The sequence below is a fragment of the Oculina patagonica genome, chromosome 2 (genome assembly GCF_052425735.1).
Source record: "Oculina patagonica isolate OP01 chromosome 2, crgOcupat, whole genome shotgun sequence".
Lineage (NCBI taxonomy): Eukaryota > Metazoa > Cnidaria > Anthozoa > Scleractinia > Oculinidae > Oculina > Oculina patagonica.
Window position 1 is genome coordinate 45,771,639 of NC_135759.1, and position 18,642 is coordinate 45,790,280.

At 39.5% G+C, this 18,642-nt stretch overlaps 1 protein-coding gene across 3 annotated transcripts; it reads right to left on the reverse strand.

Moving 5' to 3' along the window:
• Positions 1-772: 772 nt before the first annotated feature.
• Positions 773-17,498, reverse strand: LOC144644871 (uncharacterized). 3 transcript variants are annotated; one of them, XR_013569208.1, is made up of 9 exons: positions 15,071-16,101; positions 9,583-9,876; positions 8,961-9,332; positions 8,022-8,407; positions 5,831-7,115; positions 5,093-5,160; positions 4,345-4,764; positions 1,750-2,170; positions 773-1,719 (listed from the first exon to the last, which is right to left on the reverse strand). XR_013569208.1 is itself a non-coding variant. In XM_078504427.1 (8 exons), exons 1-8 carry the CDS (start codon positions 17,347-17,349, stop codon positions 1,841-1,843), a joined length of 3,291 nt encoding a protein of 1,096 aa, XP_078360553.1. In that variant the 5' UTR covers positions 17,350-17,498; the 3' UTR covers positions 773-1,840. The 3 variants fall into 3 exon arrangements, 2 of the variants coding, with proteins under 2 accessions (XP_078360553.1, XP_078360552.1); XM_078504427.1 differs by lacking the exon at positions 15,071-16,101 and adding an exon at positions 17,214-17,498 and having other exon boundaries at positions 773-2,170; XM_078504426.1 differs by having other exon boundaries at positions 773-2,170.
• Between the last annotated feature and the right edge of the window lie 1,144 nt (positions 17,499-18,642).

The following is an 18,642-nucleotide window of genomic DNA, read 5'->3' on the forward strand; positions in this document are numbered from 1 at the left end:
TTCTACAGGAAATAGAAAATCACCGGCACGTGATTCCTTAAACGCCGGTTTTTATTTCCGGTAGAAAATCGCCCTCTCCGGGTCTCACAGCGTATTTTGGAGTAAGTAACAATAACTCCATGCCCCCACCGCTGAAGTCGATTTTGTCGACCTGACGCCATTTTGTGTGTGGTTTGATGGGCCGCGCATAACAAGAAAAGCAAAACTCGCACTTTGGAAAAATTTTCTACGCTTCACTAGGGCACTCGGAACTAAATGGACAACGATAGGAAAGAGAAATTACCGGAGATTACGGTGCTGGAAATTCTGTAGCGATTTGACCAATTTCACGGAAGATATTTCGCTTCGAGTGAGATGCTGTCGAAAATAGTTTCCAGCCTTGGGAATATTTAATAAAGTACACGTGTTCAAAATTTCGCAAAGTAATAACTCGTCCAAATCTCTTCAAATTGGCTCGAGGAGCTGGCAAACAAGAAAGAACACGAAACAGCAATAGTGTAAGTTAATTTTATTCATAAAACGTTCGAATTTCTATATCGTAAAAGAAAACTGTTTCATTCCCATACAAATCCTTATAAATTGAGTCTTAGAGTACTGTGGCTCTTATCGTTAGCTTAGGCTGCCTGTGGTCCGAAAACATGAAACTCAAATGTCGAAAATTTACCTAGAAACTCACAGTTTGAGTACACATAAAATCTTCTCCGATATCGGGTGGTCTCTAAGATTACATTGAATCCATCGGTTGTGTTAGAGGCAAACAATTACGCTCGAGTCACATGTTTGACTTTTTTAATAGCAAAAGTCTTTTGTCAGTACAAATGTTATTTAAGGTACCAAAAGCAAAAACATGCAATTGGTATACTTAACTAGGAAAGCTATCAAACGTCACTAAAAGAAGAATCTGACCAGGAAGCAGAAAAAATCCAGCACTGCACTTTTCATTTTTAGTATCAGATAACTTGCTCGTGTCTCGGCCCATTCCTGCCATCCACAGTCGTCGTCGTCGTCGTTGTTGTGGTTGTTGTAACTCGATTGTAGAGGAAAAAGTATTGACTTAACTGTGGTTACTATCGAACTCGCATGTAATTTCTTCTTTCTACAAATTCCAATAACATTTAAAAAATGAAGCCGTAACCTCGACATTTTGTAATGTTTTGTTGAATAATCACGTGCCCACGCCTGCAGTGAGTGAAAATCTTGTATCTCATTTTCTTTAATTTCCTACGCTAACTAAAACAATGCGTAACTTGTATATATTTTCGTCATCCTAACTAGCCAATAAGCCCGTATTTGTCTCCGGTCTTATTATGTGCGAAAAAGGTAATATGGGTAAAATGTTTACATATAAAACTCAAACAACAAAAACGCGTCAATTTTAGCCACTCCTTCTGCTCGCTTATCACGGTGACCGACAGACATCTGAGTCAAATACCCGGTAACGTCGTCTGCCAGTACAGGATTGTACGATTTATACAGTTGAATCCCCATATTTCGAACACACAAGGGGAGTGGTGGGTTCGAGTTATCGGCATTCATTTGTAATATTATTATAGCTGGTTACTGACATGCTGACGGATCATTTGCTTATAGCGATTGCCAAAGAGCAACAAGAAAAACATGAAAGCGCACTTAAAATACACACACTCCCTCTAGAACAAAAAGTGCGCATTAATGGTTGTTTGATTCAGACGTCTCTCTCGAGAAAGATAAAACGACCTGCACCCTACAAGCGTAGACGAATTTCCAGTTGTTGTCTCGCATGAAACAACAGGCTGAAATCAATCTGCGTTTACATAATAGCCGGAGGAGAGGGCTGAAATTTACGCTACAAAACACACTTTTATGGTGTAAAGTCAAAAGTTGGACCAGCGTTTGGCCCGACATCCGGGTCCCCATTTTCGTCAATAGGCGTGCGCACTAGGTTTTGCATGTGAAGATCAACCGAGTACATAAGGCCAAGAGCATCCTGAAGTGTTTCAGGATGGCCATTAAAGACCTCCTCAAGTGATTTCAGCAGCTTGGTATACACTTTGTTGAACCTTTCTGCTTGTCTGTAAGCTTTGGAACCAGGGGTGTATTTTGACATCCGGGGATTAGAAACCATCGACCAAACACCTTCGGGATCGAAAGGAATCTTGGAACCGTTGAAGTAGTAGGTGCCATTACACAACTGTTAAAAATGAGAAAACACATTCAACAATAAAAGGTAGCTTTACAGGTGCCGTTAACAATAATCGTGATGTAGTTAGGTTTCAAATTGATTATTACATTAGTTATAAAAAGAGCTGTTGGGCTTGTCGATGGGCAAGGAAAACAGCTGATTATAAACAATGGTAAACAAAGCACCGTGGCTAATATGAAAAGCTGCCTTTTCAAACGTTAGCCCTTGACGCTCGAAACGCAGCTTTCGAAATCGCTACGGCGGTTAGTTTACCGTTATCAACTTTAATTTTAAAATTAGCTTAGAACTTTTAAATTCAGTTTTTTTATCCGATTGGACCGTTTTCTTGATAAGGGTAAGAAAACGGGTCTGCTACCCACAAATTTGTCCTTAGTAAATCTGCTGCGTATTTCCAAAAGATACGCAGCAGCAGATTAGTGGAAACTCATCCAATCGTCTAGCGTCGGATTATTGAAGAAAAATAGTTTAGTTAACAGAAGTTTCTAAATACTTCGTTATAAAACTCATTCTAAGGACAAATTATCACAGAACTGTACAGCCCCCGAAATGATCCCGACCCCGAAAGGATTCCCAACCCTCAATTGATCCCCAAATTGACCCTGAAATGATCCCAACCTCCAAATGATCCCCAAATATTTTCACGCTGACCCCGAAATGATCCCCAAGTAATTTTTTGGAATGGCGTTTCAACATGAAATGTGGATTGCTTTAATAATAACGGAACCTGAAGCTATTAAGTGAAGAGTAGGGAAGTGTCATAAAAAAAGATAGACTGCAATACCCAGAACCAGAACGACTTTAATTTTGTATAACTTTAACTAGAGCTGAAAGCAAAGCATGTATTCCGGTATCGATCAATTTAACGTTTTGAACGGATTTTTGAAGCTTGCAAAATATTTTCTTGGTAGCATTACAAGTAATCCAACTTAACCGTCACGAATCAAACGTAATCAAACGTAATTGATGTTACGGATGTCTCCCTAACATAAATAAGGGTAGAAAGAATCACTAAAAATATTAACACTTACAGTTTTTTAGGATAATGAAATTTATATCAAGAACATCGAAGAGCATCACCCAATCCAAAAACTTTGTAACAAAATACACCACAAAAATGCCATATGAAATGAATGCGCCATTAAAAAAATAACATTTGAGACGAGTACGAGTCTTCATCGTTAGAGCACACTTTGCACAGGTAAAACAGTCGTCGGTATAATACTGTATCACACCACTTTGAGTTTCATCGTCATACATTCCCGCAGACAGGCACTTTTAAAAACTTCCTACTGCACTTCGATAGAATTTTCTCGGAGACTTTTTCTTCACCGTAATTGTTCTCATTTACTTACAACTGAACAAGCGTCTTCGCCTTTTTTAGTCGAAAGACATAACACATAGTCTAGGCCATGTTATCACTTGGGCTGATTATTCAGATTATTTACAGTAGAGTATCTCCTAAACTTGACATCATGGCTACGTACGTCGAGAACACAAAAAATGATGACGTGATTACGACTTATCAAATAAACGATAATTAATCATTTAAAAGCACTTCATTTCGCCTTTCTTTTACAGGTTGCTTCGGGAGTGCTGAATAACAACTCTCATGAAAGTATGCCAGTGTAGAAAAATGTTTTTTCCCCTTTGAGAAAAACCAATTTTTAAACACACATACCTACTAAGAATTAAGAACTATAGGGTTACGTATTGCACTCTGTTATAAATTATGGCACTTATTACTAAATAAAGTCTTTTACAACTTTTAAGCTGTTAGTAACTTAATTATGGCTTCAGTTTCCCTTATTATTGAGCAATCCACAGGCCATGCTAAAACGCCGTTCCAAAAATTGTTGGGGATTCTTTCGGGGTCAGCGCGTAAAAATGTTGGGATCATTTCGGGGTCGGGATCATTTCAGGATCAATTTGGGGATCATTTGGGGGTTGGGGATCATTTTGGGGGCTGTACATAACCAATAACTTTCGACAAAATGGTATCATAATAAATATCAACAGAGTTCAAGTCAAAAACAAGTCAGGCGTGATACAATATCAGTTGCCACAGTTTTTACCAAACATAACAAATATTTTTTCTTTGTTCCCTATCTAATTAAAAAGCTCGGTAAACGAGAAACATCGAAACACGTGTAAAGACAAAATACCTTTGTAAAATCCACCACACTATCGTCATCGCCAACATCTCCGTCAGGAGGCGAAGCTGTCTCCACCACTTGAATCTTGTGTTTCTCAGCAACGGAGTAGAACAAAAAATAATGTGACAAATCCTTCTTTTTTCCTGTATCCCAGGCAATGGGATTACACGGAGAGCTGCCTTCACCCTGTTCAACTATATTTTGGATGGCTTCCACTGCTGTAAAGTAATCGTGAACCTTTATAGTATGTCCTTGTACTGACCAGTGTTGGACATCCACTTGCTTGCCTGGGTCACCAGTGAATATGCTGTTGTTTTTTCCACAGTCCGTAAGGTTTCCAAGGGCGTTCAATATGTGATTGTAGAAACCACCGATTGTGTTATGGTGCTTAACGATTTTGGTTTCGTCGCCTGGAAAATGTGGATGGGGCTTGTTGCATCAAGACATTGTGACGAAAATACAAAACAAAAAAAACAACAACAAAAAACAAAACAAAAATAACATAAGGAAGACATGAAATATCCGGCTACAAATAATATAAGAAGCGTTGGCATTTTTCATCAACATAACTCGTAGACAAGTTATTTCTTGTATTTTTTTAGCGTACGAACATTCCCAACTTTATTCCAGCTCGGGAATTAGGTTTCACTATATTTTCAGCAAAAAAACACAACTTCACAACTTTCTATCTATTGGCGCCATGCAATATAGCCAGGAACCTGATGTAAGGCGTATTTGGAATTCCAATTACATGTACCTGTTTGTTTGCTTCAGTGTCCTTAAACATCACTTGATTCACACGTTCTAATTGACGGAACTGGAAATCTAGAAGTCACACAAAAACAGTTAAGTATTTACTTCCCTGTATTATTAAACATATTTTTAATAAGACCCCCTTCGATATATTCTCATACATTTTTGATATTTCGAACATACAACAGTCACACTGGTTGTATGTGTCTCCTGTACCCCTATCACTACATTTTTTTGCTTATTAGTTAGACTCTATACCTTTACTGGTAACAGATCTATCGCCCTTACTATTAAGAAAACGAGATCCAAACTAATCATTAAATACCGACAAGAGAACAAAATTAATTCTACACGGCTAATCATAATCAGGAACGCTTCAGGCACAGACTGATGTCACTTAGTGCGTGAAACTCGAGTCTGTTTTAAATTTTCTATCCCAAAATTTGTATTTTGCTCTGCATTTATTTGCATCAAGAGAGGATGAGAGGACCTCTCTCCTCTCTTGTTTGCATTCAGTACTCCTGCAACTGCGTGAAGCTAAGCAACTTATATATTGTTCTTTGTTTATTTGCAAGAATAAAATGATTTTGTCACTGCGAGCCACAAAAAAACCTTTGCGACTTGTCATCATTTTCGGATCCCTATTAGTTTTGTTCCCAACTCGAAACAAAACAAAATTAACTGAAAAATACTAATGAAGGTCGTTTTCATAGGCTAGAATGAAAAAGAAACAAGTTCGTACCTGAATCTAACTTATTTGTAGAAGATGGGCTAAAGCATGATGATGGATCATCATCAATTTGTCTGTCAATCACGTCCATGTGTATCTTTTCTTCAGTGCAGCTTGTGCCTTCTTCACTCTTCTTGCAATGGCCTTCCTTTACCATTTGTTTGTGATAATTTACGAATGCAAACGCGTGTTGAAAACTAGAAACGTGCTCTAGCTCCAAAACTGGTTGCTCTATTTTCATAAAGATGTTCCTTATTAAGCCAAGGGACATCTTCTCAATAGGTACTACCAAATCAGGCTGCACTCCACCAGGAAGGCGTGAGGGGTAATGTGCAATAAAGTCCTTAGAATACAAGGATGGTTTTCCTCCAACAGCATTAAGGATGTTGGCAACAAGCGCCATATGCATCATCTCTTGAATTATTACTGTTTTCATGACAGTTTGAATTTCCAGATTGTAGCTGTTCTTGATTGAGGCCAAAGCAGTTAGGTACGGAGGAATAGTTGAATGCTCCAGCTGAAGAGCAATTTGTAGGTCCTTCCGGAGGTTTTCCACTGAGTAAAAGTTCTTTGGCTCTCCAATGAGGGGCTTTTCTTTTGAGAGCCATTCCACGATAACTTTACGCTTGGATGTTGATAGGTCACGTGTCACAGGCATATGATTTGGATGCGACATAGGCAACTCGAGACTCATTTTGATGGCCTTTCGGTGGTTTAGGACGTCATAATAATTGCCTAAATCCACGAAGTTATCAGTCATCACTGGATACAAGTTGGCGTACTGTTGAAAGATTGGGAAAACATCATCAAGCCAAGTTGGTTCGTTGCCTTTAGTAGTGTAATGGTCCCACGCTAGAATGACAATCAGTGAGTTAAGAAGCCTGAAAGTATCGTTTTCGCACATGTTCTCGCAGTTTTTGCTTTGAGTGTCGACTGAGTATATAAAGGGATAAAGCTGTCCATCGATAAAGCTCCTGTTATTTTTTGGATCTTTTACTTCTATGTCAAAAGTTGCGATTCCGTTTTCATCCGTCACCGAATGGGAAGGTACATCAGGCAAAGGAGGTTGGCCAACCTTCGGTCCACCAGAGAAAATGTTCTCACAATTGCAAGGATCAAGTTTAACACGGGCACCAGGAAGAGGCTTTCCAAACCTCGTCGCAATTAGTTGAACATTAGCTCGTTCATCTGGATTCTTTCGAAAAGTCCATTTGTTGTATGGATGAATATCAATGCCATCGCGAGCTTCCGCCAAAACGATTCTCTTACAGTTTAACACTGGCAAGGTGCCACTAACCTGCAAATTAAGACACGTGTTACAAGTCACAAAGTGTACCTTACTTGCGACGATGAGCCCCTTCACTGCCAAAGTCGCTTTCACATTTGTGGACTTAACATGCTTATAGTCATGATTAAGACATCTAAATCGTACATCACTTTTACTTCAATAATTGCAAGTTTGCCTCATTTGTTCAAACTGAACAACTTCTGGCAGATTTTGCAGGAATGATATGTTCATAGTTAGGAAAGAGAGAGATGGGACAAAGAAAGAAAGAACAAAAAAATAAATAACCATAACAGTTAGGCATCATCAAAACTGTCATTATTTTTCACATGGCTCGTTTTCCTTTGTTCTTCCAGGCTGATTATATTGAATAAACCCCGCTAATTAACGCGTATGAAAAACGAAAAAACCTGTTTATTATAAAATTTAACAATGTAGAAACCCAAGTTCGTCTTTTCGGAACCTTTTTCCTGTTGTTAAGTGTGTGTCGGGAAAAACATTTCAGCGCATTTCAGCGCACCTACATCAAAACAACGAAGAAAAAAATCGTTCTTATTGTTTGAGCCACTGTTGATACCTCGCCCATGTGAAAAATAAGCCGGTTATTTTTAGGCACCTCGGCGATATGTGATTTATTCACCGAGGGCGCACTTATAGTAATAAAAGTACATACTTCGTGGATTGTAAAACATTGTAAATATTATTTTGGGCTCCAAAGTTTGCAACAAGAGGGTTAATCTACAAATACTCTACATACTGCTACGAACTGGCCATTGTTTTAGCATGAGCAAACAGTGCACGTGTAATATTATACTGGAATTAAAGTTAAGGAAAATAACTTCTTTGAATTATGTACATGTAATTAATGAGAATAACTATTATAACGTGAGCATTATAACCTGTATACTGCTAATGTACCTCTGCAACAACCAGTGGTTGCTGGCTAATTTTTTTCATCTCATCAGGTGACAGTGATCCAATAGCTGGGAAGACTTGGACTCCAGCAGAGTTCTGATACCAGTTGGGGAACTTATTATAAATCAGACCAAGCCACAAGAGATGATCAGAGCACGTCAGCGAGGGATTGGTGTCAAGAGTAACCGCAACAAGTAGTTTATCTAGGATTTTTATGTCCAAACTTCCATTGTAATCTGTTGGTAAACTGTTACCAAAGTCTACAAAGACCTTCCTTTTTGTTTGGTCGACATAAAAAGGTGTATCCTGAAGATGATCCGATACTGCCTTCATCATGCGGCCGTGAGTAAAGAACGGCGGAGACTTCTTGCCCAACAAACCAATTGTGCCTGTGTAATATAACGGAACAAAAAACCGCATGAGCCTTCGATATTTATCAATGCATGCCTTATCACTTTCTCGAAGTTCGCAAAATAAACTTAGAACCAAGCTTAAACAGAAGTTTTGTGCTTTTAGAGGGCGTATTTGTAAACATGCAGTGGCAGTGTGGTAGTGGCAATGACAGTGGCAGTGGTAGTGGCTGAAGAAGAAGAAGAAGAAGAAGAAGAAGAAGAAGAAGAAGAAGAAGAAGAAGAAGAAGAAGAAGAAGAAGAAGAAGAAGAAGAAGAAGAAGAAGAAGAAGAAGAAGAAGAAGAAGAAGTGGCAGTGGCAGTGGCAATGGTAGTCGGAATGGCGTTTGCATTGGCAGTGGCAGTGGCAATGGTAGTGGCAGTGGCAGTGGCAGTGGCAGTGGCAGTGGCAGTGGCAGTGGCAGTGGCAGTGGCATTGGCATTGGCATTGGCATTGGCATTGGCATTGGCATTGGCAGTGGCAGTGGCAGTGGCAGAATTAGTGGCAATCACGTATATATTTAAAGAAGAGATTAACTGTAATAATATATACCTGTCACACGTCCCATGGTAAACGTGCTTTTCTTTGAATCGGTCTGGTACATATCAACATTAAAACGTATCGAGAGTCTCTCGCTGTCAATGTTGTCGTTGTTCATTGCGACTTGAAGCTGCTTGATGAAAGGCGACTCCTTTCCACTGTCTATCCATCTAATGTTTGATAACACCGATTGATAAGCTGCACCATAAGTAGAATCCCCTCCTCGATTGGTAATCATTTTCGTCCATATGTACTGAAACGGGACTGGCGTGTAATCTGCAGAAAGTAAATTGCCAATTCGAATTCTCCAGCCCCAAATTTCAGAAAAGAGTTGAGCTTCCGAGTCCAGGTCTACCATCTTTCCAAAAGTCTTGTTCCCACCATCTGAAACAAAAGAGGACAAGAGTATAATTTTCTTTTATGGCTTGGAATATAACAATCTATTTATTGTGTTAAAGTATTGATAAGAGCAGAGCTTTTACAGCTAATTCCCGTCACGTTTAATATTTTTATAAGGATTAAATTTATCCAGTTTGCGGTTTCAAAGACATGAATTTCTCCGAGTTGTTCGTATATGAAATACTTCAGCATTGAGAGGGAGTCTTACTGTTCATAAGTAAAATTACTTACGTACCCAGCACTGGCGCCCCCATGATTGGTTCAGTGTCCTTATCTCCTTCATCATCACCCACACAATGGCCGTTAGCATAACATACGTGAGTCACAGAGCCACCAACGCTCCATTCACCACTGCCTTTCGGGTTCCAGCCTCCGGGGCCTTGCAATTGGTCAGCTGAGACAAAATTGTCGGTATCGTAATGGGATGGATAATTATTGACGGTTGAAACATCGGAACGAAAAGTCCCATTAAAGTGAAGGTGTGGCCACAACATGTAGTTCATGTAAGGGTCGTCAGGGAGGTCAGCATCTAAAGTAGACAAAGTAACGTCATCAATTGTATACGTTTTGTTGATATCTTTCTGATTCGCATTAAAAAAACCTTAACTGGCTAAAGAATGTACAGTTCAAAACTAGAACCTCGCGCTTACTCTAACCTTTTTCGATTCCCCTGCAGACCATTCATTTACCAAGGGAACTTAATCGATTTAAACCCTGCTTCGCAATTCTAACATAGTACCAGTGATTACAAATACAAATACAAAAATAATACAAAAATAAATACGAAATCAAATGAAATGCCAAATGAGAACCAAAATTATATTGCTGGGAAAATGTACTAAAATAACGATTTTCATCCCGAAATGACTCTCTTCTGGCCATTTTTGTGCAAAAATGTGCGGCAACTTTCAAGGAGGCTTATACGAGCTGTGATTTGCACCTACGAGGTCGAGATCTATGGAAACAAACCAGCACTGTAGGGTCTGTTCAGATAGTGCGGACATTTTCGCGTCCCTACAGAAAAAATAGTCCGATAAAGCTTGAAGCACACCTGTTTAATGGAAAAATGTTACGGAACGTTTTTCGGTAAAAAAGTAGATTTTGAAACAACGCAATATTCTGTTATCGTAAAGCTAGCGTATAGGTGTTTTACACCTGCTCTTAGAACAAAGCCTGCGAATAAGAAATGAGCTCCAGGTTTTAAGGGCGTGAAAAGTAATATCCTTAAAATTTTCTATATTTGTATAGCTTACGTAAGTCAAACTGAGTTGTCGAAACGCTATTGGCTACAACTGGTTTATGACAATTGTCCTTTTTGTGATAACTTTGAGTTCTGCCTGTAAGCGAGTGAGTCAAGATCTCCATTAAACAGCATGTTCCTTGATGATGTTTTGGTCCACTTGATATAAAAGATCCCGGAAGGTGGCAGGGCACTTCCCGCTCAGCCATAGAGCTAAATCCCCGAAAAAGCCCCTGCTACATTGGTGGAGAATCCGGGTATCAAGTGGATCAAACTACACATCAGGAATGGTAACACTACGTTTTTCAAGCTCACGCTCAAGTGAAGTTCAAGACCAGAAAAAGGCAGACTCCCTCAGTGAAGCCTGACAAAGCAGTGCGTTCCCTGAGTAAATCTACTTGAATCACCGGATGGACTAAGAAAAATTACCAAGATTTGTGACTGTTTGCGATGATAGAATTATACCAGGACTTGACATTGAAAAACCAAGATAAGAAGCAAGAAACGAACGATCAATCCAACGACGGATGCCACTCACTCGAAGTTCCAGAAGTATGTGTTCGCTCAGTTTGACTTTCTACCCCAGCCGAAGAAAAACAATGGATTTCGTATCCGCACACCAAGGCAACCACTGACGTGGACGAAGAAAGACGAGGTCAGATAGCCCATCGCCCGAAAAGATACTACAATTGCAGCCAGAATTTAATTTCATATTGAACATGTTGATAGTGTTGTGCTTGCCAATTACAAGTACAGTTTTGAGATTCAATTTTAAGCAGAGCGTAATATTGTGACATCAATTCAAATATTTTTTCAGTTGTACCGTTGTCGCGCATCGTTTTATTGAAGGCCAAGAGAGCCTATGTTTCAGGTTTAGGACCAGAAGAGTCCACGTTTCCCGTGTCACGAACATCGCTAAGTTAAAAAGAAGAATTCAGTCGCTACAAGTAAGTTTGAAAAGTGCAATGTTTGTCAATTGTTGGATATCGGATATCTTCGGATGCCTTTTGTTGGATCATCCTATTGCGTAGTTTTTCGTTCTATTAAGATTAAGAACTCTTCGTTAGTTTTTATAATCCTAAGTCTTGCTGTTTCTACTCCCAATTTCTTGTACAGCTGAGGACAGCTGAAACTAAGGAGGGAGGAATGTTACGGAACGTTTTTCGGTAAAAAAGTAGATTTTGAAACAACGCAATATTCTGTTATCGTAAAGCGAGCGTATAGGTGTTTTACACCTGCTCTTAGAACAAAGCCTGCGAATAAGAAATGAACTCCAGGTTTTAAGGGCGTGAAAAGTAATATCCTTAAAATTTTCTATATTTGTATAGCTTACGTAAGTCAAACTGAGTTGTCGAAACGCTATTGGCTACAAGTGGTTTATGACAATTGTCCTTTTTGTGATAACTTTGAGTTCTGCCTGTAAGCGAGTGAGTCAAGATCTCCATTAAACAGCATGTTCCTTGATGATGTTTTGGTCCACTTGATATAAAAGATCCCGGAAGGTGGCAGGGCACTTCCCGCTCAGTCATAGAGCTAAATCCCCGAAAAAGCCCCTGCTACGAAAATATGGAGGGTCCCGATAAGTTGATAAATAAAGAAAGATAGTAAATTTTAATCTCGGTAAAGAAATGAGAAACATGTAGTGTTCATCATGTCACGAGCGTGGGAGAAACAAAAGACCTGAGTCCCCGACGGGAATCGAGCCCATGACCTCCCAAACACCAGGCAGGGTCTCTATCCACCGAGCTACGGAGAGACACGTGTGGAGCAAAGCCGGTTACTGCGCGATGGAAGTTTTTTCTCGCAATTCGTTTATATTTACAGCATTTTATGTGTATTTGCGCTTATAGCATCGATCCAGGAAGCATTATACAGTGCAGTGCTTCAGTTCGGAAAACAACCGTTAATCAGGGGCACGCTGTTGAACGTCTGAGTTATTTTGGCACTTTTTACAAATTCAAGGTATGCACTTTATTATTTGTCTGAGTTCCTTGCAGCTTACGAACGTTTCTGTGACCAATCAGCGTCTAGAATACAGTTATGCCTGGTTCGCTTCTGCTCTGTCTGTTTTGTTTGTTTGGCAACGTAACGTGAAACAGTTTTTATATATCTTAATGTTCCCAACCCAGAAGTCAAAAAAGACAACAAGTCAGTGGGAGAAAAGGGGTAAGGGAGAAGTGCCGAGGCCAATCAGAATCATCAATAGGAATCAGCAGGGACATCAAGGTTGTTGTTGGAGATCTCTTTAGGATGGCGGTGGTCTGGAGGGTTCTAGGAGGATGGCGACGGCCTGAGTGAGCATGGGGGTCCCATTAGGGGGCTATGTGAGGTAGGGGAGGGGGAGTCCTAGGAAGAGAGAGGAAAGAGAAAGATAGTGGAGGGTTCAAAGAGAATGGTTAGCTTAGTGAGTAGATAAAAAGGTATTTGACTTGTAATAGAAGATTATTGTAGTTGTAATATATATAGTAAAACCCTATAAGTATAATTATAGAGAAGTGTGATTGGAGATTAGGAGAGAAGGGGGAGGGATTGCGAAAGAGAAGAAGTAAGTTTAATTGTTGTAAGTTGAAAGTGAGGGGGGGAGCAGGAGGGGGGTGGACGCTGTTGTTAGACGAGGTCTGGGGAGGGCCAGAATGTGTGGTGAATAGTGTGGGAAAAGTTTGTAGATTCGCTGGTGTAAGTTGTGTGCTAAGATTTTTAGATTCTAGTGTGTCGATTTTGAGGATGGAAGTTGTTGATGGTAGGAAGGAAGTGGATAGGGATTATATGTAAATTTATTGCTTTATTTCATTCAGCTGTAGTTGTGAGAGATTGTATGATTTTTTCCCGTTTTAATAAAGAAGGTAGGTTTCAGGTGTTATTGGCATGTAGCCATAGTGTTGTTTTTTGAAGGGAAAAAAAATAAGTTTATGAAGAGATGGAGAGGGGGGGAGAAGAGTAGTTGTTGATAGAGTTTATGATAAAAGGTTAAGTTGAATTGAGAGTTTTTTTTAGGGTAGGAGTTATTTGTTTTTTTATTTATGAGTATGAAGTTAGTATTACATGCCTAGAGTGTTTATTTGAGAGGTTGTAGAGAGAGGAGAGAGAGGGGAGGAGTTTGTTTGGATTTATTGTGGAGAGGTTTGGGAAGGGGAGAGAGAGGGATTTGATTTAATATTTTATGGGGAGTTTATAAAATAATTGTATGTTTTGAGGAGAGGGTGAGGTTTTAGTTGTGATGTAGTGGGACGTGTTGAGAAAGTGGGGGGGAGAAGTACGGATGGAGGATTGAGGAGTGGAGATTGTGGTGGGGGATTTGAGAGGGTGAGGAGAGGAAGAGATAGAGTATGACTTTAATTTATGTTGTAATAATTATTGGATTTATATTAATATAAATTTGCTTCGATACAATATTAGTCTACTGATAATGCCCAAACTTTTCAACATTTCTTCTCTGTTGTGTTCACATGGAAAGGTATCTTGATAGATTTATAAAACATGTTACAAACAGTGCCACATAATTAATTCAGGTCACGAATTTGATAATTGACTTCACGCTCAGTTTGCTGAAATATGATATTGTATATTCATCTTAGCATAAACAAGCGCAAAGCACCAACAATCGGCAAACGCGCATTCTGACTTGCCATGCAGATACTGCATTTTCGATCTCCTGACACACCAAACGGATAAGACCTTTCCAACGTGTTACATTCGAACGAATTTTAAGGCAGCCAAATTGGAATACCCTGCAGAGTCCTCATTCAATCTTCTTATTGCAAGGGACTTTGCCTGCAGGGTATATTGTAAAGAACCACTGCTTTCGACGCTGCTTGGTTCAAAGGCTTGATGAATAATTATATTTGTCGCTCTTGGTCAGTCTGTTGGCTGCAGTATAATTATTTGTTGATGAGTCACCCTCCGACAACTCCAAGAAACTGTTGAATATATGCTCGTGTATGGTGTTGCTAAGTGTTACGTTTGATTTTGAATGACAAGTCACATCAGTGTCGGCTTGTTATTTGTCGCAATGTTGCTATACAGACTACTAACAAGAACTGCAGCGCAAATGAGAAAATTGTAAACACTTGAACTGTCTGCGGGAACTAACGGTAATTATTCCTGTGGTTTTGATCTGATTCCTTGCATAATAACAATTACGGTAACATGTCAACAAGTCCACACAAAGTGTTCAGCTCTTCTTTTCTTGCATGTGTTATATTTCTACACCCTTCCCCGAACAGATATAATGATGAATCGTTTGGACTTCTCTGCAGTAGTATTTTTCCAAGCCATTCTTTATATATGATGCCCTATATTTGCAAGGAAAACCGCATAGCCATGTCTAAAACGTAAGCTACAACTTAAGCTACAATGCCTGTCATAGGTCATCGAAAGTTTTGATGCTACAAATTAGAAACGAAGCATTTTATGTGGAAAAGCAAAACTGCACGTTTTGTTCTTTTAAGAACTTAAAAGTTCTGTCACTGGGGTTACACATTACCTTGGTCTGGAGCTACAGCTTCTCTGTAAGTCGGAACACTGTCTGTCTTCTGGTACCCTGCCTCAAATACGCGGGCTTTTGGGTCTGAAATGGTCGCCTTACTTACGTTGTTCACAAGTGCTATTGTAATAACGAATAGCAGTAAAGCAGAACATACTTTCATTTTGTAGTACACAGGAGTAATGTACGCAAAAAGCAAAATATTTTTCAATTTGTGCGGTCTTCCTCGCGGCAGCCTACTGTGCTGATGAACATGCCATCAGGGAGTGTCAATTACGAAACGTTAATACATTATATTTGTCTCATCTTGCAGACAAACAATATTGAAAGTGTTCTGTCATGCAGAATGATTCCATTTAAGTTCATTAAACACCGGAATGAGGGCATTATACCGTAAAGCGATTGATAAAACCTTGTCCTCGGAAGAGGTTGTGCAGTGAGACTCTTTAAGGCCACTCAGACGTGTGTTTGAGGGCTTGGCCAACTAAGGAAATGTTCGTCTAGAATTAACAAGTAAAAAACTCCTTATGGATTAATTAGTTGATGGAAAACTGATGGGAAACGATAAATGAAAGACCGCCTTCAATTCTGAACGCAGAGAACTTCGTAAATGGTTCAGAGAGAAGGCCCTTAACCCAGTGGGGAGGGGAGGGGGGAGGCGGTTGAGGACTCCCATATGAAAGGGACGGGATGCTCGTGGTCTCACTAAGAGTGCTCTGGACTCCAATACTCAGCCGTCAAGATCTCGTTGATTGTTGCACATGATGTACATGAGGTTTAGACTGAAAAGGCATATGAAATGGTCTTTAGTGGTCCAGGAATGCTTAATAGGCCATTTCTGAGTTACCCTTTGCCTCTGTTTCACAACGAGTCTACGTGCGAAACCATTCAAATGAAAATGAGTTTCACCTACTGGTCCATTTTCATGCAAATCAAACTCATTTTCATTTGAATGGTTTCGCACGTAGACTCGTTTTGAAACAGAGGCAAATGGTAACTCAGACATGGCCTAGTTAAATGTCCGGACGAGCATTTCCGTCCTTTGTAGATTGGAGTCCCCTACTCCCCGTTCTCAAACAGGCGAGGGCGCTCAGCTTGGAAATTTCTAACTGAAAGAAGAAGTAAAAAGTTTGAAAGGATCAATGCAGTTTGTCAAGAAAAAGATTGTAAATCTGAAATCAGATATGACTAATTTAACCGAGACAAAAAAGTTTAAAAATTCCGACTTCTGATTGTGGATCTAACTTAGAATTGCTTTTGCAGGAATTAAAATTCACTGAACATTGCCGTAAATTGTCTTTATTTTTTCAGGGTTGGTCACAGGATAAAACGCTTAAATTTACTAAGTTATGGTCAGTTTCGTTTAGAAATTTATTTTTAAAACCTGTTCTCACTGAAAAGCAGGCTTTTAAAAGCAGTTCAATAGGCTGCAACATTACGCCACAACAAAATGTTATGTTAAACGTGTCTAGCACGCCATGATACACAACATCGATTTTTTTCGTTTAAAGGAAAGACCTTGTTCTTCAAATCTACCGGGCGTTTGGAATGGGATTTATTCGCATCGTATTGACTGACATCCCACTGTGAAGAAATGTAGTCCGTGCTCAGTCATGTGGTGACATGACCCGCTAAAATCCGATACTGCAGTGGAGTTTCAAGTCTTCCCAATCATTTTTTAGCAAAGTACATTAGAGCGTTCGTGGTATAAATATTAAGCTGCATATGCGTACTGATTTGTGTTTTACCCGAACTCCGACACATCATTTTCGAGCTTTCCTACAAAAAAGGTTCTGAAAACTGAGGTGAAATGGCAATGAATGAAGTAAACGAATTGATGTTAGATTCTCAGTGAATTGAACGTGCCGAGCAGTCGCTGAAAAATTGTAGTTCGTCGTTCTATTCTGACAAAATTTTCGTATTCTTTTCATACGGCTGTATGATTCTGATTTCTATATCGGTTGGAACACGCATTATTTTCTAATACAACCAAGAAAATATGCGCAACATTCAGTCAACTTGCGTTTAAGCAGAATGCTACAATATCAAGTAACCAAAATGAATATAAAACTTGTTTACAAATTAGAAATTACAAACTAACATATGTGTAGAAGCAAATCCTGCCATTACAGTTACACATTACCTTTATCTGGAAGGCCAGCTTGTCTAAACGTCGAAGCCTCAGCTACTCGGAGAGAGATTTTCGCCTCGCTTTCTTTGTTTAGGAGAGTTAAAGGTACTAATGTAACAAACAGCGCAAAGGAAGTGTATACATTCATCGCGAGCTTGCCGATATACAGAGAAGTAAAGTGTACAGAACTACAACGACTAAAATCATTTGCAGTTGCTCGCACGCCAATGTTTACGTAAAAGGAGAACACGCTTTCAATTTTGGAACCAGAATCTTGTGAGTGTCATATGAAGGAAATCCGATATGTTAAGAATGTGAAATAAACCATAGTATGTCAAAGAGAATGACCTGCAAGTCATAATGCATTCCCAACATCTTTCTGGAGCCTGGTTCGTTATGCTCTGATGTCGTGAGGAACAAGTCATAAGCAAAATTTTAATTGAAAAATAGCAACGAAAAAAACCTTGTAAAATGTAATGTAAAAATGTAGTTTATTTACCCACGTGACACGGAAGAGCTCCAGGAGCTTGTTAATTAAGACGAGTACGTGCAACCAAGGTCGAATTGGAATTTGGAGTGTTGGTTTTTGTGGAGGGAGGAAAACCGGAGAACCCGGAGAAAAACCCTCGGAGCAAGAACGAGAACCAACAACAAACTCGACCCACATATGGCACCGGGCCGGAATCGAACCCAGGCCACATTGGTGGCAGGTGCGCGAGCGCTGTCATCACTGCGCCACCTCTGCTCCTTCTAACCAAGCTGTCGTTAGGAAGAGGAAACGTTAAGTTAAGGTGGCTCTGAACCCACGCGGAAAAGTTTGTTAAACTCAACAAAAAGTTGCATCTTAATATCCTGATCATTATTCGAAGATAAAAACACAGGGGTCATTGAGCTATTTTTTGAGTTATAAGCTCTTAAATCCAAAATGAAATATGTTATCGACAGATAATACTTTTGTAACCCGCTTGTCAAATTAAACAAATAACTACAAAAATTTACCAATGATTAGGTATTCGTTTTCTACCATTCATATAGCGTAGAATATTTAAAACGATTGGGGCATTGATCTGCAAAGACTTTGAAATGGAAACCGTTGCCGGTGGTAATAGTTTGTCGCGAGAATAGTTATGTGTATTTAATAATGAACTTAAATGAGAATTTTCAGCTAGCTTTGGGCTCACTTTGGTTAGATTATATCCGGCTTATTTTTTGTCTTTTTTCAAATTTTTTTACTTCATTTTAAAGCCTGACCAAAGCAAACTGCTGTAATGCTGCCACTCAGTGCTGCTGTTATCGACGAACTCAAGGCCACAATCCGCCTAACCTCGCTTGCCGCCTTCACGTCTGCGTTTTCTCAAATTCAATAATGTATAAATGACAGAAAACACGGACGATATGGCGGCCAGTGAGGTAAGGAGATGCGACTGAGATTCTCCGATAA

Coding starts and splice junctions, on each gene's coding strand:
- LOC144644871 (XM_078504426.1), bottom strand. CDS start 15,233: ATGAAAGTATGTTCTGCTTTACTGCTATTCGTTATTACAATAGCACTT. Junction 9,877..15,070: donor AGCTGTAGCTCCAGACCAAG/GTAATGTGTAAC, acceptor TGTCTACTTTAG/ATGCTGACCTCCCTGACGAC. Junction 2,171..4,344: donor GTGTGGTGGATTTTACAAAG/GTATTTTGTCTT, acceptor CATTTTTAACAG/TTGTGTAATGGCACCTACTA.